At 33.5% G+C, this 24,394-nt stretch overlaps 3 protein-coding genes across 4 annotated transcripts; 1 reads left to right on the top strand and 2 right to left on the bottom strand.

Moving 5' to 3' along the window:
• Positions 1 to 2,959: 2,959 nt before the first annotated feature.
• Positions 2,960 to 10,435, top strand: LOC111446444 (putative methyltransferase NSUN6). Its single transcript, XM_023085268.1, has 13 exons — positions 2,960 to 3,064; positions 3,142 to 3,263; positions 4,110 to 4,503; positions 4,954 to 5,101; positions 5,502 to 5,639; positions 6,335 to 6,397; positions 6,836 to 6,957; positions 7,115 to 7,352; positions 8,187 to 8,356; positions 8,513 to 8,613; positions 9,126 to 9,207; positions 9,346 to 9,407; positions 10,185 to 10,435. The coding sequence occupies exons 1-13, from the start codon at positions 2,990 to 2,992 to the stop codon at positions 10,300 to 10,302; spliced, it is 1,833 nt and encodes a 610-aa protein (XP_022941036.1). The 5' UTR covers positions 2,960 to 2,989; the 3' UTR covers positions 10,303 to 10,435.
• Positions 10,436 to 12,635: 2,200 nt separating this feature from the next.
• On the bottom strand, positions 12,636 to 15,095 carry LOC111446590 (4-hydroxyphenylpyruvate dioxygenase). The gene is made up of 2 exons (XM_023085448.1): positions 13,848 to 15,095; positions 12,636 to 13,008 (listed from the first exon to the last, which is right to left on the bottom strand). Exons 1-2 carry the CDS (start codon positions 15,053 to 15,055, stop codon positions 12,819 to 12,821), a joined length of 1,398 nt encoding a protein of 465 aa, XP_022941216.1. The 5' UTR covers positions 15,056 to 15,095; the 3' UTR covers positions 12,636 to 12,818.
• Positions 15,096 to 20,021: 4,926 nt separating this feature from the next.
• On the bottom strand, positions 20,022 to 20,892 carry LOC111446567 (transcription factor JUNGBRUNNEN 1-like). Of its 2 annotated transcripts, XM_023085422.1 has the most exons (3): positions 20,698 to 20,892; positions 20,317 to 20,600; positions 20,022 to 20,063 (listed from the first exon to the last, which is right to left on the bottom strand). In XM_023085422.1, the coding sequence occupies exons 1-3, from the start codon at positions 20,885 to 20,887 to the stop codon at positions 20,061 to 20,063; spliced, it is 477 nt and encodes a 158-aa protein (XP_022941190.1). In that variant the 5' UTR covers positions 20,888 to 20,892; the 3' UTR covers positions 20,022 to 20,060. The 2 variants fall into 2 exon arrangements, with proteins under 2 accessions (XP_022941190.1, XP_022941189.1); XM_023085421.1 differs by lacking the exon at positions 20,022 to 20,063 and having other exon boundaries at positions 20,071 to 20,600.
• Positions 20,893 to 24,394: the final 3,502 nt, after the last annotated feature.

The following is a 24,394-nucleotide window of genomic DNA, read 5'->3' as shown; positions in this document are numbered from 1 at the left end:
GGGGTGGATTGTGATGTCCCACATTGGTACCTTGAGGGGAAGCCCGAAATGGAAAGCTAAAAAAAGACAATATCTGCTCGCAATAGATCTGGGTCATTACATTTTCCTACCTGCATTATATACTATTAAAGTCATGATTGTTGCTGGTTTTTTTTTAGCCTATAACATTGATTTCTTTTAAATTGTTTTTATCGTGTTTTAAAATATTTGATGTGAAGTTCGAATCTCACAAGATTAATTTGTTCACTGGATTAAAACAAGTACCGCACAATCACTGCTCTACTGTAACAAGAATACAATTGTGACACGGTATGCTTGGTTTTCTAATAAAGAAAAAAACAGTAGAATTTCGAGGACGCTACCCACTCCTGACGTGGGTCATTGGATTAGCGTAAACTTTGACTAGAACTCGATTGTAACATGTGAACGGATGTAGAGGATTCCAACTTTGACCCAGCTTCCTTTTCTCTCCTTTGACTTTGAAAAAAATGGAATTTTAAGGGAATAAGAAAGAAATAAAAACCAATGCTTTTCTTTCTTGCCTCTTGTTCTTCCTTCTCTTCCTCGTTTCGTTGGAAGATGACTCTCACGTGGGTCCAATTGAATGTCTTTGGTCTAATTTATGATGGAGTACAAAAATAAAAATAAAAATAAAAATAAAAATAATAATAATAATATTATTATATATATAATAAGAAATCAAAGTCGAATTGTTAGTTCATTAGTTGACGTAATATACACCTAAATTATCTCCAAAATTAAATATAGAAAAAGAGAAAAAAAGTAATTACAATTAAAAAAAATTTAGAATTTAATCTTTGTAATTTTAAAAATTTTAAATTTATCTTTTATTCGGGGTAGTTTAATAAAATTTTATAAATAGTCCCTATATTTTAATAAAATTAACTAGTTATAATATTTAAAATTAATGGGACAAAATTTTAATTTTTGTAAAATTATAGGGCTAAATTTATAATTTAAAATTAAAATTTTAATATTATTATTGTTTTTTTTTTTTATATATATAAAGGAAAAAAATGATGGCCGTCCATTTACGGCAAAAGTCACCGCCACTTTGATATTATATTTAATTAATTAAAATTCTATAGTCCAATCTCATTGCAATGTTCTATTAGTTATTAGTCTCCCTTCCACTATAGACCATGCGAAGTTATTCAAGCAATTGAATTTAATTTTGATGCCTAAAATACTATAGACACGTGAGATATTGTGATGGAATAAATCGTCAAAAAAAAATTATTTTTGTAATTGAGCGGGAAGCTGTATGAACACACTTATTCAACATCGACGCAATTCGAGGATGCGTAAAGACTTAAACACCAACGTGTTGCTTGTTCAATATTCGGTCATTTGTCCACTGACAAAATAAAATTAAAGGAATATTTTTCAAAAAATATATAAAAAATGCATTTTTTTTTTAACACGAGAGCACGTTCCCCACCTTGAACTTTACAAACATGAATAAATAAGTTAACGGCAATAGAGAATAAAATAAGAGGCAGGAACCAGAACAGGGAAGACTTTTCTGCCCTTCGCCACTTGTCTCGTGGACATCTTTAGACTAGGAACGCAAACACGATACTTTTATGACAAAAAACTAATTTTTTCTAGTACGACGGATTTCATCGTCTAATTTCAAAGAAATGAGTACATGTCAATTAACGCTGATCGAAACAAGATTCAAATTATAATAATTTTTTCTCACGAGCTTTTTTTTCCACTCGTAACCGATCTGAACCAAGCACTATTTTCAAACATAAACCTAATTTTTTTGGACTTTAAAATGTAATAGTTTATCCATGAAAAATAATGGGAAATTAAAAAGGGATGAATAAAAAGGTTCAATTAATTTAACTAACAAACTAAGCAAAGTCAATGATGATGAACTCCATCTCCACTCTTTACAAAAAAAATTTCCACATAGATAATAATAATAATAATAATAATAAAGAAATTTCCTATGGCCAACCAATTTTGATTTCTAAATCTTCATATAATTTAGTTTATATATATATTAAAAATAAACTATTAAATTAGTCCATTACTTTTAACGTGGACAAACGTTATTTAATAAGCATTTAAAAAAAGTTTAGTCTAAATATCCTCGGTTAAACGTGAATCTAATTCGATAAAGTAAATAATTAATGGCATTAAACACATTAAACATATAAAAGAAGTGAACGAAATTAAAAAAATTTAATCAATCAAATCATAAAAGTCCCACGATTCGTCGATGTCTAGGACAACGAGTTTATCTATGAATATTCACTGTTACTTGACATAAACTCAAAGAAAATTTCATAATAAAATTATAAGGTTAACAGAGAAATATAAAACTATTGTTGTGTACTGATTTATTGTTTGTGGTACGATATTTAAGACCTCGAGCTCGAGAATCTCTTTCTATCTCTTCTAACTCTTAGAATAACGTATTTTTCAAAATAAGGGTCGTGTCTGTCCAAATTGGCTCCTCGAGCTCGATTGTAAAGTTACAAGCAATGGAGATATTGTCTCGAAGAAGGAAGATTCATGAAATTGGAAAGAGAGCGTTGAGTAATGTTTTTGTGAGATTCCACGTTGGTTGGAGAGGAGAACGCAACATTCTTTCTAAGAGTGGAAATTTTTTCATTGTAGATATGTTTTAAAACTGTGAGACTAATGATGATACGTAATGAATCAAAGTGGACAAAATATCTACTAGCGATGGACTTAGGTTGTTACAAATAGTATTAGAGGTAGGCACTGAGCAATGAGCAATGAGCGTTTGGCCTAATATAACACATTTACCGGTCAACACGTTCAATTGGCACTTGAATTAATTAAATTGGGCTTGGGCCCAAATCAACGAATATTTGGGCTTGGGCTCAAAAGACGAGTAATTGAGCTTGGGCCCATAGGCATAGCAATCTAGCTCGCCTGTTGCCGCCATTGCGGCCGAGCTTCGCGTTCTGGCTGTGTCTTTCTTTGAATGAAGAAAGCGAGGGACTGTCTTCTCAAAATCTTTCGCAGAACCTTCTCTACTCTCCAAAACCCCAAATCCCAGGTTTGTCTCTTCCTTAATATCTCCTCTCTGTTTGTGTTCCACATTGTGGCTTAACTTGGAAGAAAATGGCGGAGCAGATGGAGGATCTGTCAGAAAGATACTGTTTCAATCCTGTTTTGAGATGGAATTCTCAGGTGGAGGAGTATTTCACGAAGGCCTATGGAGCTGAACATTTCGCCCTCATTTCTAAAGCTCTAACGTACTTTTCTTCTTCCCTTTTGCTTTGTACTCTCTCTTCTCCATAGGTACTAGCTTCACATTGCTCTGTATTGTTGCTGTACAAAAAACAGGGCCGACCGATTGTAATCCTCATCTTTTCGGGCAATTAGCAATAATTTTTCTATGCAATCGCATTCTCGGGCCCAATTGCTGTTTTTGTTACCGTTTCTTTGATTGTTTACGCGATTGAGCTTGATCAAAATCTTAATATCGTTACGTATGTGGAGCTTCTAAATGGATGAAATTACTTGTGTGCAGTCGCCAATTTGTTATATGCTTATATTTTCTGGAAATGTAAGAATTTTTATTGTTGAATTCGGAAAAAACATTGCATCAGTCTCCTGCGTATTTTTTTAGCCATTTCAAATGATCATATTTATTCTTACACTTTCAGTTACTTGAAACCCAAAGTACCTAGCGAACCCGGGGACTCTACCGCAATAATATAGTTTGGTTACAAATATCAGTAATGGGCATATAGTTTACTGGTTATTTTAGAGAAAAGAAGTTCCTTAACGATATTTGCAAAATGCAAACCTACACCCATTAGTTAAGCATTGGGGTAGCTCAATTTTGGAGGACACTGTTCCTAATTCTCTATGCCACTTTACGCAGCCGTTTTGCAACAATAGTACATGGTTGCTATCTAATAGTATATTCCATTTGAAGGTGCAAATAACATCGTGTGTGTTGTACATAAAACATATTCCATTAGCTTGGTTGAGATATTGTTAACAAACATTTCTTATGATCTTTATCTTTGTTGTATTGATATTATACATATTCAGATGATATACTTAAATTGATCTACCAACCTAATGGTCAGGCGTCCGTCTTGTTACTCATGTATACGTGTAAATACACTCAAGTCCACAACTGATACCGTTATCAAGAAGCTATCAACTATTGTTACAGAAATGGGAAAGTCAAATTCAGAAAATACAACATTGAAAGGTGGCGATGGTGATGTCAATGGTATTGAACTTACGCAAAGTGGCAGTCAAAAAGCTTCAGTGAAGATTAATGATGAGAAAAACCCAATTACTGAAAATTTTGAACATCCGTCCATCTCAAGATGTCAGGTACCTGGGTTAGACTACGTTGTATTTGTAAGGGGTTCAGGACCACACACAATTGATTATGGTTATGCAAATGGCAGACCTCCAAAAGAAGTGATTGTGAGTCGCAAATGTGCAGAGGCAGTTCTTCGAGGTGCTCAGGTTAGATTGTTTGTTTGTGTGAGAATTTTATGAACAATTCAAAATATATATGTGCATTTTTTGTTGTTGATTCTTTTCTACAGAAGTATCTATTTATTCTTTTGATATCATCAACCACCGTTGGATTTCTATTGTCTTGGTATTGATCATTTTGCGTCTTATATTAGATTTTGTCTTAGTTAGAAGACAAGCAATGTGAGATAAGTTATGTTGAGTATCAAAATGTTTGCAATATTATGATAGTTTCAACAAAATATTACTTAAGGATTTCTATGCATCGTGGGGGAATTTGATTGTTGTTCTTTTTCCCTCTCATTTATCATTTTATTCATCTGAATGGTGTACTTCATTGCTTTTAGAGAAAATGGCATTTAATTCCTGTTGTTAATTTTTACTGATATTGGTTATGCACTTATCACAAAGCTGTTTTCTAATTGTAGTTTCCTATAGGTTTATGTTCCCGGTGTTATGGCTTGCAGCGCTCATGTTGAGAAAGGGGATGTAGTTGCTATTTCAGTTGCTGTGGAGCAGCCTGGGCTTGATGGTGGATGGAGTCTTGGCATTACTCGAGGGACTGTTGTGCAGGGATTACCAACTGGTAGGAAGTTCTTCATCACTCAATTAACTTTTATTTAATCTAACATTTTAATTCTTGAATCTTTTCTTTTTGTTGGTTGTATTGTTTATCTGTCTTTGGAAACTAAAGAAAATGATGGAAATTATCAATAGTCTATTTTGCATAAGAGGATGAGTGTTGAACTTAACTGCTTGGAATAGATATCTTTTCCATTTCTTCAGGAGAATTTTATCTCCAGAAACTGTTTGTAATTCAATTATTTTCCCCACTATTTTGTGCTTTCCTCTAGCTGGTCCTGGTCCAAAGCAAAGTTTATTTGTATTTTGGGGTTAAAATTCCTTATTTATTTTTTTAATGTATATTTTCAGCTTTTTAATATTTGGGGGCTAAATTAATACGTAATGTTAACTTCTTTTTGCAGATCCTTATCATCCTGAAAGGAGTGGATTATACATTGGTCAAGGAACAACAGCAATGTCAAGGGCTGGGATTTTTCGTGTTTGCGAAGGAGTTGCTGTGGACATGCATAATAGAGTATTTAAGCTACCATCCTTTTATGGTATTTTTCTCCTTTATATTAGAGTATTTAAATTTCCATCCGTGTTTAATTATTTTGCTTCGTTTTTCTGAAGTTGACAAATATGATTAGAAACAGTAGTTAAAGGATTTAAGGTTCCTGTATAGTTGACGATATTTTAGTTTCATTCTGTGTACCCAATTTCAAAATATTAATGAATGAATATGTGAAGTTCTTCTATGATTTCCGACATTGGTCAACCAGCGGTATTTACATTTCAAGGTGTTTGAGATATTCTCAGACATCATTGTTAATTTGACTGCTGTAGATCTTGAATATTATAGACAGAGGATCTGCTGCAAACATTGGCAAAGTATTTTACCAAGTTTGTCAGAAATCATACATATAGCAACCCAACCATGGCATTGGAGGGTTTTGTATGATTCTCCTTATATATTGTGTAAGAAGTATAAGATCAAGCATTTGCATGGTGGTTATGTTTTCATAATTTTGATAAATCATTGCTGTAAATGTACATGCTCAGAACCTTGACAAAGCAGTTTGTGTTCCTTGGTTTTACTATTCAGCCGTAGGTTCTTTTTGCAGTCTAGATTACGTAGGTTATTTGTCTGCAGGGATGGAATTTTATGTTAGCATTTGCCTTACATGTTGTGACTGACTGTGACTGTTTAACATAAACCTATTTGTTTTCAAGTTTAATATTTTCTCTTTTACAGACGTGCTTGAGGGAGAAATCTTTCTTCAAAACCTGCCAAGCATTGTCACTGCTCATGCTTTAGGTACTTTTGACAGACCTATTTTTGTTTCAACGTCTTTAAAGTTTCTGTTTTGCTATCAACCTTCCTATCCCGGTGGTCTTCCTTCCATTCAGTCCAGTACCTAAAGTACTTGGGCTTTGTGTTTCTCATTGCCTATTTTTGTTTCAACGTCTTTAAAGTACTTGAGCTTTGTGTTTCTCATTGCTTATCTCCTATACTTACGTGATGGACACTCGATTTTGAGGTTAAAATCAATTGAGCAGATTAAAACCTATAATGAGGATTTTTGAACAATTACTATAATTTTCCCAGCTTGTCATTTTTTCACTGTCACCATTATGTCTATTTATTTTGTTCACATTGAGCATTGTTTTGTTTTGGTTTGGTTTTTCCTTTTGCTAACTATGGATGGTTTGATTTCCTCCTAAATGGATATCTTTTTCATATTTCTCACCTTAGATCCACAAAAAGGTGAACGCATATTAGACATGTGTGCGGCACCTGGGGGAAAAACAACTGCAATTGCCATCCTTATGAAGGATGAAGGGGAGATCATTGCTGCTGATCGGTCCCATAATAAGGTAGAGTTATGAACTTGGAGATATGACAAAGATGTTTTCAATTATTCCGTTCTGTTTCTCATATCCTGGATTTAAACTGTGCAAACTATTCTTCCCAAGTGTAGATTAAGTTCAATGGTCTGCTTGCTTTGTTAACCTTTCTCAAACTCACGTTCAGGTGATGAATATTCAGAAACTGGCTGCAGAAATGGGGTTGAGCTGTATAAAAACCTATAAGCTTGATGCTCTGAAATCTGTCAATCGAAGGACTGATTCCTGCAAAAGCTCTGATTCAGTTTGTGTTGATGCCAACGACAGTGTTGTGAATGATGGTTCCAGTTCAATGAATCTTGACAATGAAAAACCATCCTCAATTACTGAAATATTGGAAGTTGATAAGATTAGGAAGCAAAATGGTAGGTTATCTTTATTCTTATAACATTTAGAAACTACTGGGCTAATAGTTTCTTAGCTTTCCTCCCCATCCCTTTTGGTCAATGTTCATATTAAAAAACTTTTAGTTATATGTATATATACATATAGAATCCTGCCTTGTGGAATAGTTTCTTACAGATCTAGGAGTTTGAACTTGGGATCCAAGGAATAAAATGCAGCATTCATCTTCCATGCGTGCTTATTCTATATTCTAAGTGTGGAATGAAATAGGTAGACTTTGACATCATGATTGCTTTTGGAAAGTCCTTGACTATTCAAGTTCGGAAATGTGTATTCTGATTCTTTTTTTTTTTGGGTATAGGAATATTATTTTTGGACTCTTTTTTATACTTTTCCTTCGTAAAAATTACTTACATTGATCCCCCCCTTTTTGGTACAGTTCATCTTATGGATTGCTTATATTTATTAAAGAAAAACTCTGAAGAATGCTTCCCTTTGGGCTTTGGTGACTAGGTTTTAATTTTTATATATATATTGTAATAATGAGCTTGGTCTTGTTCTTTAGCTTGAAGACCTATAATTAGTTTTGTTATACATTTGTTTGGCCTTGTTTTTTTTGTGTCCCAATATTCTTTTATTTGTCACAATGAAAACACGGTTTCTTAAAAAAAAAAAAAAAAGCAAGCTTGGATTGAGATCAGTACAACTGTTATTTTCAAAAGTTTTGTTCTTTCCAGTTTCACCTCTTTGACTGCATCATATGTGTGTTTCTCTATCCATGATTGCAAATTCAGTTTCATATTTTTTTTAATCGACTGTGGGAAAACTGAACGAGAGAATTTTTGTTAATGAAGCTGAAGGGAGGAAGAATGGTAAGAGACCACGAAATGGTCCAGGAAGAAATCAATGCATGGGCGGTAGAGCTGAAAACTCAAAAGGTTTTGCTCCCAACAGCTTTGACAGAGTCCTTCTTGACGCTCCTTGCTCGGCCCTCGGTTTAAGACCTCGACTATTTGCTGGGGAGGTAGAATCACTTCAATGATTAACCAAATGCATGTTTATGTGTGTATCTGTAATGTTTGGTTGAGAAATGGCTTTGTAGGGTGCATGTTCTATATGTAATTCATTCGCTAAAGCCTCGATGATTGGAAACTTGAGATTGATATATTGTCTTTGCCAGGAAACCCTTGCGTCGTTGAAGCACCATGCAAAGTATCAGAGGCGCATGTTTGATCAGGCCGTCCAATTAGTCCGGCCGGGTGGAGTCATTGTATATTCAACGTGAGTATGCAGCACTATACTTTTTCTTGTTTATTGTGTACCACAAGTTGATGCAATTTGGATAGAACGTCTGCTTTTGAACTAATATGGTTGCCACCCTTCAAAGAACATTCTTTGAGATCTCGCAGTCATGGCTATATTTTATTAGCTAATAAATGGGAAGGGATGATAGGATCTTCCAAGATAGGAATAACGACGTAGAGGAGGTTCGGGAAATTAATCGTTTCAATGTTTCTACTTGGGCCAAACTCGCTATCCATTTCCCCCCTAAATTATGCTATCAACTCGGGAGCTCTTGTAATTTTGCTGCAACTGTTTTAATAGTCGGGTTGTTTGGTCCTTCCCATTACGTTATACTGTGATCCACCCCACTAATACTCCTCGCGAGGCATTGCTCACACCCCAAAATTCTCTGCTTCTAGCTTACCTTTTTTTTTTTAGATCAAATTATTCTGAATTTTGTTGCCATTATATTCAACTGAAGCTTTTGCGTAATACTTTTACACTGCCAGATGTACAATAAACCCCGGTGAGAATGAAGCTTTGGTACGATATGCTTTGGATACGTACAAGTTCTTAACATTGGCACCACAGGTTAGCATATGATTATTGCTTCCTTCCTATTCCATAAACCTTGGCACCACAGCTTTGCTGCTCTTTCTGCATTCACTCACTTTGAACAATCTAATTTATCTGATTCACATTTATTTTTGCAACTTTATGATATTTCAGCATCCAAGAATTGGAGGACCTGGCCTTGTTGGTCGTTTTGAGTTTGCTGATCATTCTGGGGAGTAAGTGCTTTGACTTGGTGTTATTTTTTGCGCTCTCTCCCCTTCATTATGAAAAATTAAATATCTATTGTTCACAGAACCTTTTTGTTTCTGTCCATATAACCTGTTTAAGGGATTAATTTAATCTAAATTTGGATACGTAGTAAATTAGTACCTATTTAGAACTAAAGATTTGTTCTGGAATCACCAAAAATTGTACTAACCAAGCATTCAAAATCAAGTCATAGAAGGCCTAACCTTGCAGAATAAAGTAGATAAAGAGTGTTCAAACTTGATAATAAAATACCCAAATTTAAGTTAAGTGTATTCAACTCAAGCCAAAAGAAACAGTACTCACGATAATTTGTTGTATGGCTTTAAATACATATACGAACTAGTAAAAGGATCTTCCTTGATTCTTCTCTTGCCTGGTGATTAGTAATTTCGCAAACTTTAAGAACAAGGGTTCGGTTAAAACGATTACAAGTAAAAATCTATGATGGAAATAAGAATTCTAAGTAAGATTCGAATGTCTGACTTCTTGACTTCTTGATCGGAGAGTATATGTCTTAACTAGTTTAGTATGCTTAAGTTGGCATGATACTAGTGAGAGAAGGGTAAAGAAGTTAAAAGAGAAAATGTATTGGGAGCTAGAAAAAAAGTGGTCGTAGATAGATAGAAATGCAAAAAAGAGTATGAATAGAGGGAGATCGTGAAAGATAAAGATAAAAGTTCTTAATGATTTTGAGAGCTGAATGTCAATGCGTTTTATTGAATGTTTTGTGCTTGGTTTTGTAGGGAATGGTTAAGACCTGGCGAAGAACACCTTGTTCAGAGGTTCGATCCATCGTCGCCTCTCGACACTATCGGATTTTTCATTGCTAAGTTTTCGGTTGGCTCCAAAGATTCTGAATAGTGGTGATTGTTACTAGGGTCGACATTGTTGTTCTAAGTTTATATCCAACTTAGTGTTGTCAAAGTTAGATGAATACAATTGTTTTCGACAACTTCTCAATTTATTAATTTTAGTTCCTATACTTAGCATCTAATACTTTTATTAATTTATAATTTATTGGTTAAACAAAATTATAATTTTGTAACGACGTAGGCCCACCGCAAGCAGATTTTGTCCTATTTGAGCTTCCCCTCCTTTTTGAGCGACTTAGGCCCAACGCTTTAAAACACGTCTGCTAAAGGAAAGTTTCCACACCCTTAAGGGTGTTTTGTTCTCCTCCCCAACCAATGTGGGACATCACAATTCTGATGCTTTTCTATACTAGTAGAAATCTTTCCTATACCAGTACAAATAATTTTTAGTGGTTTATTCGTGGTTTATTCTTGGAAATATTTATTTATTAGTATGAACCATCAAAATTTTGTTACTTCAATCTTCATTAACTTTAGTCTAGTTGTTTGATGTTTCAAAAACAAAATATTTAATGAAAATGGAGTTGATTGGAATTTTTTATTGCTTTTGAATTTTCTAAATTTTCACTACTTAAATTACAATTTTAATCATTAAAAAACACGATAATTTATTGAATTAAAAAACATTTTATTGAATTAAAAAACATCCCTAGTAAGGAGGTTAATAAATAAGGGTTGAATTTTTTTTTTTTGAAAAAAGGTCAACTACAAAAACTAATTAAAAAATTTATTAAGAATACAATAAACCCTAAACTGTAAGATAGGTTTGAATTTATACCATTTAGAGTTTCTTAAATATGTATGGTTCTGTAACAGATTAGCTCGAGATTTCAATTGCCAAAAATTGTTTGAATTTATATAGTCTAGAATTTAGAGTTTCTTAAATATGTAAAGTGTAACAAACAAGCTAGCTTGATATTTCAATTACTAAAAATTGTTTGAATTTATGTAGTCAGTGTTTAGAATACGACAAAATAGGATTAGAGGATTGGATTTGATTATGTTTTTTAGTTTTTTATTATTATTATTTTTAAAGACTATTATAAAATTCTTTCGTTTTTAAAACTCGAATTATGTGTACTTATTGTAACCCTAATTTATATCGTTCACTCCATTATTAGCGAGATCAATTTTAATAACATTGGCTAAAGTATAGAATAAATACTCCAAATAAGAAGCACATTGTTTAAATAAAGTACATAGTCTAGTCTTTTTCTAAACAATTTAAAAACAACTATCCATTATATACAAATTTTAAATTCATAACCATCGTTCAATGTTAAAATCAGTAAATGAGAAGGAAAAAAAAAACACGTTTCCAAGAGAAAGAAATTCAATGCGTAGAATCACACATAAAACGGCTAAATTTGTAGTGTAAAAGGACTAAATCTATAAGTTATTTTAAAATGATTAAATTTCAAATAAAATAACATATATTTGTGTTATTTTAATATAAACAAGTTTAAAATGAACAACATACATAAACATTTTTTAGTGTAGATAATTTAAATATTAAATAATTTCTGTACTAGTCTGTATAATTAATTTAAAATTAAATATTATTTTTTTAATAAGTTCAAAATAAAATACCTTTTATTTATGTTATTTTCTACTTTATATATAACTAAATAAAAGTAAAAATAAAATATAACTAGATAAAAGTAACAATAAAAATGGTAACTTTAACCATTTCTTTGTCCTCCACCGTCTTTCTTGAAATTAATCATTCCATAGACTTAAAGGTATCTAAGATACCAACAAAATAAATATCCGAACCATTTTTCCAATCCCAATAAGATGATTTGTAACAACGTTATCGGTAGATTACACGTTTCGCTCGAGACTAGAATCGACAATTAAAGATGAAGTTGCATTAATCAAGGATACACGACAAAAAAAACAAGCGGTAGACTTGTAGAAGAAAGAGAAACCATAAATTTGGACCGAGTTTGGAAGGTGTACCCATGTGTAGAGGGGCCAAATTGAGGCTACCAAAATCCAAACCCATAACCAAATATGTCCCCATTAAGCAATTTTCAGATAAGCTTTTAAATTATTTTTCCATAAGAATTTGATTACGAAGTAGATTCCCTCATAAAATAAAAACTTCCAAACTATTTGAAGCACTAATCAATACATTTGCTTTGTCAATTGAACTTGGTTGCTTTCTCTAAGAGGGTTTTTTCAAAATTACTTGTGAGAATCCAAGGCATCATCATCCTATCTTACATTAGCTAATGACAAGATTTAGCTTAAAAGGTATCTTTTGATTTATAAGCTAATGACAAGATTTGACAGTACACAGATTCAAGAGATATCAGATGAAGAATTCAACAGAAAACAGCTGATTTTGTTAATTTAAGTTACTTTCAGACCCAACATTATTCGGTAAGATGATAAGAAACAGTAAGAACTATTTAGAAAACTTATGAAACTGATGAACGGATTCATGTTGTTTTATGTTTGAGTATGGTACCTTATGAAGATATTACATTGGCTTTGGTGTTAGACTGAATGGGTTGGTTCTGCAACTCGTTTGGCTTCAAGAGTCTTCTCGTATTCCTCGATGGATTTGAAGAGCTCCGAAAAGTTGCCTTTTCCAAAGCCCCCACACCCTCCTTTCTGATATTCTTTCCCCTCTTCGTTCTTCATCATGCATCCCACCCTCTGAATTATCTCAATAAATATGGTTGGCCTGCGCAAATTATGTATAACAAGTTATCAGCTGTGAATTATTATCTGCAAGACATATCAACATTACATAGGCCTCCTCCACGTTCCAATCAGGATCTATATCCAAATTAATGCTCATAGGTTTGAAAAGAAGCCGTGATTAGCTAATGTATTATAAACTCGACCAAAAAGTTAGAGGGTTTGAATTCTCGTCACTAAAAGACTCATAGAATTCTTCCTCTTTTGTTGGTGGGAGGTTCGAATTCCCACCCTCATGCACGGTTCAACTGAAGAACCCAGAGGATTCTTCTTTCCTTCTGCCTTCCCTCTGATGGACGTGGAGAGGACCCTTTTAGTTTTAAAACTTAGAGGACTCGAAAGAGAAAGATCAAAGAGGATAATGTCTAATAGTAGTGAGTTTGGGTCGGTACAAATGGTATCAGAGTTGGACACGGAGGGATGTGCTAGCGAGGAGGCTATGCCCCAAAGGGGGTGGACACGAGGCGGTCACTGACCCTGAAGGGGGAAGATTGGGGGTCTCACATCGATTCGAGATGGAAACAAGTAGCAGGGAGGATGTCTAGACCCTGAAGGGCCACGGGCTTGGGCGTTACACAGATGGTTGCTCCCACCCACAGAATGGATCATCCATGAATTTGGGGAAAACAGGACAACTTTAGAACACTTTTTGCAGCGCAATGACGTATAGAGGAGAATTCAACAATGTTATATTCAGAGACTATAAGTAATCAAAGAGTACGAAGATGTATTATGGCAGAAATCAGCAAGAATTTGAAGTATCATTATAGATAGCAGAAGAAATAACGGCGTGGTTTTCAACAGAAGCAATGAAATACGCACCTATCTCCCACAGGTTTGGTGAAGATCTGAAGCAGAGTTCCTTGATCATCCCTATCCACCAGAATCCCCAATTCTTCACACTCCTTAATTTGATCATCCGTTAGCACATCTCCCGCCCTGCTCTTCAGATTCTTGTAATACGTAGGCGGTGGCGACGGCATGAATTCGAATCCGCCGACGCCACTTCGCTTCCTCATCTCCCTCAAGGTTCTGAAAATGTCCTCGCTCACCAATGCCAAGTGCTGAACTCCTGCTCCTTCGTTGTGCTCCAAATACGTCTGTATTTGACTCTTTCGCTTCGTTCCGTAAACCGGCTCGTTCAATGGTAGCAAAACCATTTCCTCATTGTTCGCCAGAACCACCGAGTTCAATCCGCTCTCGCTCGTCCCCACGTCCTCCGCTGTGAACTCTGCAAACTCGTGGAATCCAGTGAATCCCTTCAAGTAAGATACTATCGGTCCCAACTCCGGCACGTTTCCGACTGCATGGTCCAGTCTTCGAATCCCGAAGTCCAGCGGATACGAAGCGATCTCCTCCATGGCCTCGAATTTCGGTAAGAACCAATCGTCTGGTTTATTCTCGCTATCATCGCCAGAAACAGGGTTTTTGTAGCTAATGTAACGCAAAACAACGTCGCCGTACAAATGAACTTCCGAGAGAACAGCGCGATTATCGAGAACAATAGGAGGAGATGAAGGTTTCGCACCATGTGCGACGCTAGTTCTAAAGGCGATCTCGGCGTCCTCAACCTCAAGAGAGATTGCTCGGACACCTAATCCATGGCTGCCGGAGAAGGCGCGGCAGGCGGCATGGTCAAAACTAGGGATTGAAGCGGTAGAAGCCGGACTGAGGTTTTGAGCGGCGGCAATGGAAGGCGAATAAGGTGCGGTGAAGAGAAAGCAAAGCTGGCCAGAACGAAGGAGATAAGAAGCATGAGTCAAATTTCCAGTGGACAGATCCGACTTGGCCACAATCGGCATACCAAGTCCCCAAGAAAATCTCCGAGCGGTGTTCGTAGCATCCGTACACCAGTACTCAATGTGATGGAACCGCTTAACCTTAAACCGATCCGATTTCGGATTCATTCGAACAAAGTTCTTAAATCCTTTGAGCTTGAACTCCGACTCGGCGGCGTTGACTCTCTCCGCCGCCGCCGCCGCCGCCGCCTCCTCCGACGAAGCTCTTACATTTTCAGCTTCTTTCCCCATAGCTCTGCTTCTTCTTCCTCTTCTTTTCGTTCGTGGAAATGGTATAGAAATTCCGTGAACCATAGGAAGATAATAAATACCGAAAACGGGGGTCAGCTTGTTTGCCACGTGGCCACTTATGACTGGGTCCGGTTTTCCGTATTAGTCACGTTGACATGTGGACTCCGTTGTCCGTTATTTGATTAGGTAGATGACGTGGCGAGTTTATCGAGAAAAAAAAATAATAAAAAATTAGTTAAGAAACTAAAATAATAAACGGCAAATAAAGGAATTATTTAATATTAAAAATTTCTCGTGTATATCCCAGTGGTGGGATATACGCTTCCAAAAAAGAATCACTGGGCGCGTGGGCGCGAGGGCGCGTGACGTCAGTGCCCTGACAGAGAAGCCTTACGTGTCCGTGAGCTGCATTATTTCGGCGAGTTTATCTTTTAACTATTTTTTTTTTGTTATTATTGGAAGTTACTATTAATTGGTATTCTAAAGGCTAAATTATCAAATATATCTCTTAATTTTTTACTTTTTTTTTTTTATATTTTAATTATATTCTTAAAATTAAAATAATATGATACATGTTTAAAAAATATTCTCAGAAATACTTAATTTTTAAAAAATTTATTTCCTTGATGAATACTCTCTTAATCTTCCAATGTTTTTTTTTTTAAATTAAAAAAATTATCTCATTTAGGAAAAAGAACTAAAAAGTGTTATTGACCTAACTCTCTTCCTAAAGACAACTTGGATGTTATTGACCTACACTCGTATAGACAAGTTGGATATGATTAACATACACTCTCCTTGAGTGTTGAGATATAATATTTGAAGAATATATTATTTATGAAATATATCTTAAATATTATGTCTTAATATTCTTTCTTTTATGATTTGATTTATAGTATATTTATTTTATTCTAAATATTTAATTAATTTATATTTTCTTTATTGGTAGGAATTAGTTGTCATCTTTGTATCCAACTAATACCCTACCCATAAGGAAAATATAAATTAATTAAATATTCATAATAAAATAAAATATCATATAAATCAAATCAAAGAATATTAAGATATAATATTTAAGATATATTCCATAAATAATATATACTCCAAATATTAAATCTCAACACTCCCCCTCAAATTGTAGAGTGTATGTTAATCACATCCAACTTGTCTTTATGAGTGTAGGTCAACAACACCCAAGTTGTCTTTACGAGTGTAGGTCAATAACACCCAAGTTGTCTTTACGAGTGTAGGTCAATAACACCCAAGTTGTCTTTACGAGTGTAGGTCAATAACACCCAAGTTGTCTTTACGAGTGTAGAGTGTAGATCAATAACACTTTTGTCTTCCCAGTAGTGAAAATAGAGAGTGTAGGTCAATAACACTCAACTTGTCTTTGAGAAGAGAATGTAGGTCAATAACACTTTTGTCTTCCCATTTAAAAAGAATACGCTGGTTGATCCTAAGTTTTGAAGTTGGATGATAACACCAAGATCGGTGCTCTTGATCACTTGAGAAGTTGTGAACCACCTTTGAACATCTTTGAGCTTGGTGAGAAATTTGAACTTGAATATACAAACATCTTGAATATGAAGATACGAACATCTTAAATATGTCACCTTTGAGCTCGGTGAGAAATTCGAAAATGCTCATAACGTATTATTGGATGATCGGTGGCTGTAAAGGCTTCACCGATTGAGTTAGTTGAAAGGCTTCCCTAATTGAGTTAGGGCTTGGTTTGGTTCGGATACCAAACTCTAACTTAAGAGGAAATTTTGATATTTAAGAATACTAAGATCAATACTTTGATACAATAGAATTGGGAAGGTGTGTTTTCATTGATATTCATAAGCTTTAAATACGATACAAGCTAGTAACTAATTAAATATTGAGAATAAAATAAAATATTCTATAAATCAAATCATAAAAAAGAATATTAAAATATAATATCTAAGATATAAATAATATATCAACTTTTTTTTTAATTAAAAAAAACAATACTCATTTTTCTTTTCTAATAAAAACCCCAAATAAATAATATTAAATATAATGAAAAATTATTTAGTCAATAACATTGGGTTGACTTTAAGTCAACCCTTATTGTGATGTTTTGAATTTTCTCTGGTTCATGAATTTCTAGTCATAAAAGCAAAACCAGGAATATGAATAGTTTAACTTCTTTATTATTATTTATTTTAATCTAAAATATTAATTTAGAAATATTATGTTTTATTTTATAAAATATGTGATATTAGAGTTTCATCAAATTTATTTAATTTATATGTTTTAGGTTAGTTGAGTTAATCCTCTTATTTATTTTAATAAATTTAATCAATTAATTAAATTTTGAATAATAAATAAATAAATAAATTTTAAATATCATCCTCACATATTATATTTAATTTTAGTGATATTTGAACTCAAGTCTAACAAATATAATTTGACTGAGCTTTTGATCTGGTCTAAATGACATCTTTGTCAATTTTGCTTTTTATTTTGAAGATTTATTCTTATTAAAATGCATAAAATGGTGGTGGAAGTATATATATATATATATATATATATATATATATATATATATATATATATATATATATATATATATATATATATATATATATTTTAATAAAAAAAGCTAAATTAATAGAAATACCCTCGAATTTTATCCTTTTATTTCAAAAATACTTCTAAACGTTTCAATAATACCCTTAAACTTTAAAAAAAAAATTAGAAAAAAACATATATTTACGGTCAGTAATCTGTTAATATTTTTTTAAAAAATCATGGTTGAACTTTCAAAAGGGTAATAAAATAATATTTTAAAAAATGTTTCACAAATATCCTAAATTTTTTTATTAATATCCTTGAAATTTGTAAAAAATTTAAAAATATTAAACTTTATGGAGATAATCTACGAGGTGTTGATAGACTATTTTTTTTTTTTTTTTAAATGAGTGATGTTAATGTTACTCTTAAAATTTTATAGATATTTTTTAAACATAGTATTGACTGAAGTAACCCTGAAACGACCTATTAAAGAACGTTACATGAGAAATATGATTGAATTTCGTGAGTTCGATTTATTAAAATATGCTAAGTGCTTGAAAACATGTAAGATTATTCGGTCATGCATTTTCTGGCATTCCTTTCTCTATTGATGAAGAGATGATCTTGTGCTCTTCGAGAAATGAAGGCAAAGACCCTTTGTAGAGATTTGTTTGGTATCCAACAATTACTCAGCAATCGTCGGACGTAGGGGGAATGGTGGAGTAACCCAAAAACGTTTGGATGAAGTTAGATCTAAATTTTGGCTAGACAAACATCCTATAGCTAGTAGAGAGACATGACAAGACAAACATCCGGTAGCTGGTAGAGAGATATGACAGTCCAAGCCCAACACTAGTAAGAGGAGTTGTAACAGTCTAAGCCCAACGCTAGAAAATATTGTCTGGTTTGATCCATTACATATCGCCGTCAGCCTCACGGTTTTAAAACATGTCTACTAGGGAGAGGTTTCCATGTTTATAAGAAATTATTCATTCTCCTCTCCAACCGATGTGTGATCTCGCAGGAGAAGTTATTGACACAGTAAACTACTCTATAGTAGTGGTGAAGGACATTGTCTACCTAAATATACACGAACCGAAAATAACAAATTAAAACTACAAACCTAAACAAAGTTTAACTACTTAAAACGCATACCACCGACCAAAAGATCAAACAGTATTCAATCCAGTCCTCTAAATATTGAAAAGGGTCGAAGGTGACATCTGAACAACAAGTTGCAACTCGTCCCAACCTCCACTAGTGAAGACATCGCCTCCTCCTCCTCCTCCTCCTCCTCCTCCTCCTCCATCCCGACCTCCACCGCCACCTCCACCATCGACACCGTTCCAAAAGCTCGACGGGTACAAAAAAGAGGGTTCAAAGGAGGCATAGGGTAGGGTTAAGCTAGGGTTTGGCTTAGTTTCAAGGTCTATGAGAGTTGGAAAAGGGTGAGATTGAAAGGAGTTATTATTAGGGTTTTGGGGTATGGGAGACATTATTGGACTGTACTTTCTAATTGATGGGATTCTTCTGAAGATTCTACATAAGGTCCAAACCTCCTGCATATTTTCAAATAAAAAAACATAATTAAATAATTAAATAAATAAAACATAATTACTCGACCCCAAAAATTTAAAATAAAAAAGACATTATTTCATTAAACTATCGCTCGATTTATAAGAGACATTTTTCGCTGTTAAAATATATTTTTTAGATATAAATTACGTCATTAAATTATGTGAACGAAGATGTTTTTTTTTTTTTTTTTTTGGTCGAAGTCAAATGTTTTGAATAAAAGATAATAAAGATAAAGGTCTCATTCAAGAAACTTCAAGGGCTTTTCTTTTTTTCAAAGGAAGGGCAAGAAAGTAAAAACATCAATAATTATTTAATAAGAATAGTAAGGTGAAAATTGAGTCCAATTGAAAAGTATGGCTTTGTAGTCTTGAATTTAAATAAAAACAATAATTTCTTAATTTAAATTAATAAAAATAGATGATGTCACCTTGTAAAAAGACTTTTTTGTCCTTCAAACCTAAATAACGTGCAGATATATAAATAAAAGAGATGTAATTAGCTATTGAATTTATAATCACATTTAATTAATTTAAATTGGAGGTACTCAGGTTTTCACCCCTTGTAAAGGGTGTTTCGTTCTCCTCTGTATACCCCCCTTCAGTGCCAAATCTACTATTTTTAGGGTCCAACGTCTTTACTGGCACACTGTCTTGTGTTTACCCTCTTCGGAAAACAGCTTCCTCGCTGGCACATCGCCCGATGTTTGGCTCTGATGCCATTTGTAACAGTTCAAGCCTACCGCTAGCAGATATTGTCCTTTTTGGGATTTCCCTTTCGGGTTTCCCCTCAAAGTTTTTAAAACACGTTTGCTAGGGAAAGATTTCCACACCCTTGTAAAGGATGTTTCGTTCTCCTCCCCAACTGAAATGGAATCTCATATCGGTCACTGAGAGAGAAAGTTACACAAAAAACAGGAGAAATATTAACGAATAGAACCCGCTTCAATGGGATTTATGTACCTTCTACGGTAGAGTTAACCCATATAACCAAATTTATTTTACTAAAAAATGACCTAAACGTAAACGAACATATATTCAACAACCAATACGTAGAACCATGTATCTGTAAGTCTCGAGAACCCTACGTATCCGTCACGAGAAAATTAAATGGAAAAAAAGAGGGAAATTAAGAAGTCTTACAGCATGATAGTGTTGAGGGCTATTTGTGTTGAAGGGAAGCCTAAACTCATGCATCATCCAATCAGTTTTGGTGCCTTTACCAGCACTTCCTCTATAGTAAACCAAAGATTTTTTGAGGCCAATGCACTCTTGATTCGGTTTGAGTGTCGAAAAAATCGATTTATCAATGCCCGTTGCTTTCCAAAATCCTGACCCGGTCACCCTGTTAGGTCTTATACTGTTTCTATACTTCCTTCCTCGAGTGCAAAAGAAGTACCATTCTTTCTCTCCCATATTGCTTACTTCTTCACCGACAAAAAAACGTCAAATTATCGTTAAGAATACATTCAAAAGATTAAATATATCATACCCTATCACCTTAAACGTTCGAAAGTTTCTTACTTGGAAGATCCCACGGATCATATTTGTAGATATCAAGTTGTTTGATGATTTCGATCGCGATCGGTTTCTTCTCGACCTTTCGTCGAAGATAAAACCCGATGAGCTCTTCGTCGGTCGGGTGAAACCGAAACCCTGGTAGCATTACTTCGTCTTCTTCTTCAACGCCGACGAGCTTACTAAGAACCTCCATGGAAGCTCTCACTATTTTTGTCTCAAAGGTGAGATACCAAAACCTAAGGCTTTCCAAAGGGGCATATATAGAGAGAGAAAAGAGGAGAGAGAAAATTGAATGTTCCTATGAGGCAACACATTTGACTTAGAAGAGCCAAAATGGTGAAAGATTCAATTCAAAAAGAAAGAAAAGTTATGAATAATTTTCTATGAGGTACACGTGTACTTCAACCTTTTGCATTTGTGCCCTCCTTTATGGACCAATAGCTAAATACTTTAAATTAGCTCAAACGATTTCAAATTTTAGGGAGTTGATGTCTGACTAACGTGTTGAAGTCACCCTCGATTGAGACCAAGATGGCAACCACTGTACAGTCTCGGAGCTAGCCCAAGTGAAGATTGACACTTGAAGGCTTGAGGAGACCAACACTCCTTCCAACTCGTACTAAGTGCGTCTTGTTTTTGTTTGACTGGTCTATCTTCTTTATATAATTTGCTTTTGTTTTATAAGTTAATTAGAAAATGAGCTGAATTGTGATGTCTCACGTTCGTAGGGGAGGAGAGCAAAACACCATTTATAAGGGTGTGGAGACCTTCCCATAGCAGATGCGTTTTAAAGCCTAGAGAGAAATCTCGAAAGAGAAAGCCCAAAGAGGACAATATCTACTAGCGGTGGATCTTGGTCGTTACAAATGGTTATCAAAGCTAGACACCGGACGATGTATCAGCCTTCTCGCTGTTCTCCAAAGGGGGTAGACACGAGGTAGTGTGCCTGTAAGGACGTTGGCTCCAAAGGGGGTGGATTTGGTGGCGGTCCCACATCGATTGGAGAAAGGAATGGGTGCCAGCGAAGACGTTGGGTCTAGAAGGGGGGGGTGGGGGGTGGATTGTGATGTCCCACATTGGTTGGGGAGAAGAACAAAACACCCTTTACAAGGGTGGTGTAGAATAAGGGTGCGGAAACCTTTCCCTAGCAGATGCGTTTTAAAGCCTTGAGGGGAAGCCCAAACGAAAAAGCCCAGAGATAACAATATAAAGAGAACAATATCTGCTAGCGGTGGATCTGGGTCGTTAGTTGAATTTTTGGAAAATCTAAAATTTGAGTTAGTTCATTGGGTGACATTCTTTTCGTCAAATCAATGGGAAGCCCGAACGGGAAAGCCCAAAGAAGATAATATCTGCTAACGGTGGATCTGGGTCGTTACACGAACGTTGAATTTTTTAAAAATCTAAAATTTTGGGTTAGTTCACTGGGTGACAAAAGCCCAAAGAAGATAATATCTGCTAACGGTGGATCTGGGTCGTTACACGAACGTTGAATTTTTTAAAAATCTAAAATTTTGGGTTAGTTCACTGGGTGACATTCTTTTCGTCAAATCAACCCAACCAGCTTGAAAATAGTGTTACAATCCTCCTCAACCGTACCCTAATTTTAAGATTATTACGAAGATTATGAATATCTAACCTTGGTAACGGATGTACTGATTCATTGTGACTTGTGAATTTGATTGGATTAGGAACCCGACAACCCAACCGGATAAAATCAACTATTTGAAATATTTTATTATTATTTTTTATTGATAAATTAAAAAAAAATTTATTTAAAAATGTAATTAAAATATATATTAGACTTTGAATGAATTAAGAAAGATTCGAACCTAACACATCTGGTTTCACACCCTAATTTAGAGTTAAGCAAATTTTAAATTCTCTTAATTGATTCACTTTACATCATATAATCATTTAAATTACATTTTTTAGGTATAAATAATAAATAAGATATTCACATTCATTTTTTTATTCTATTTTTAATAATTTGAGTCTTAATCAAATAAATAATCCCTCAGTTAATTAAGACATTATTTTATAATTAAAATCAATAATTTTATAATATTTATGAATTATATATTATAAATTTTCAAATAAGAATTAATTAATATCCACTTGACCAAACATTAATAAAAAATTTCATGAGAATATCATAATTTATTCAAGGGTTTGTAAAATTTTCGAATAAGAATTAATTAATATATTAAATTTTTTTAAAAATATTTGAAGATGGTACAAAATTTAGGAATATTTTTATTAATTTAACATTTATTTATTTACTGGATAAAAGATTATCTAGACATTTTATTAAACACTTTTTTTTTTCTTTTATCTCAACCCATAAATAAATAAATAATGAAAATTTCAATGGTGGTTTACCCCCAAACCAAATAATAATAATAAAAATAATAAAATATTTGAAGACATAAATTTGTTTTTCGAAAAATTAAAATTAATTTACGAAAAAAAAAGTCAAATTAATTATCCCATGACTTTGAAATATATTGGTCAAAGTCCTCGAAGATTTTTTATTTTTTTTCCCTTTCGTGTAGATGGTTCTTATACATCACCATGACGTAATATATATATATATATATATATATATATATATATTCAAGAAACACATAGTCAAAGATAAGAAAGTGAAAAAAATGACTTAAAAAATAAAATAAAATAATTTGATTGGTTGTTTACCAACCTCATCACACCCTTCTAACTTCACTAAACAACAAAATAAAAATAAAAATAAAAATAAATTTTTTTTTTTTTACTGACTTATTAACAAAAACGATATAATTTATAACATAATAATCATGGACTATAATTCAATTGTATCTTAAAAATACCATTATTTATTAATTATATGATTTTGTTCAAATTTTTAAAATAATTTTATGGTGCGTAAATTTATTTAACTAATTTACTTGCATTAATTTTTTTTTGAATAATTAGTTATAAAGTATTTATTAATCATTTAATGGTTAGTCAATAATTTATTACTTTTTTTAATTGAATATGTAAGTGGTGATTCAAACCTCTCACTTATTAATATATATTTCAATTTAAAGTTCAATAATTTAAATCAATCGTAAATTTAAATAAATAAATAAACTTTTATTTCCAAATATTAAGAGAAAATTGTATTATTTCCTTTTGGGCTTTTGCACTTTGTCATTGGGCCTGTTTTGGGCCCATGGGAAATGGGCTTTTTAGCACCACAAAAAAAAATTGAATGACGTCAGAAATTGAAATTAAATTAAAGAATATAATCCAATTATTAAATTATGAATGGTGGGAGTGTAGTCATTTTCAATCCCACTTGGTCAAACTTCTTTGTTATAAATCAAAGTGGAAGGTTTGAAAAAAAAGTTGGAGTAGTTAGGAGTTAGGAATTTTTTATATCATATTATATATATATATATTTTCATGATATAATATTACTTCCGTCACACGTGAATAAAAGAGGTATATAAAGAAACCAAAAAAATTATTATTTTTTTGTTTGTTCAGTGTCTCAGTTGTAAAATTTCAAAGCTAAACGTATTTGGTTTTAGACAATTCTACGTTAAATGGCGTTTTATGGGTTTCCGCATGAATCATGCAAGTGAAGATAAAACATGCTAAAACGACAGTTCTGTAGATATCGAGTTCATATACAAGATCCTAGTTAGCAGGAAACAGGCCATGATTCGTGCAA

The sequence above is a fragment of the Cucurbita moschata genome, unplaced genomic scaffold (assembly GCF_002738365.1).
Source record: "Cucurbita moschata cultivar Rifu unplaced genomic scaffold, Cmos_1.0 Cmo_Scf00008, whole genome shotgun sequence".
In the NCBI taxonomy this organism is placed as follows: Eukaryota; Viridiplantae; Streptophyta; class Magnoliopsida; order Cucurbitales; family Cucurbitaceae; genus Cucurbita; species Cucurbita moschata.
The sequence above is the reverse complement of the archived record's forward strand: the minus strand, read 5'-3'. Positions and strand labels throughout refer to the sequence as shown.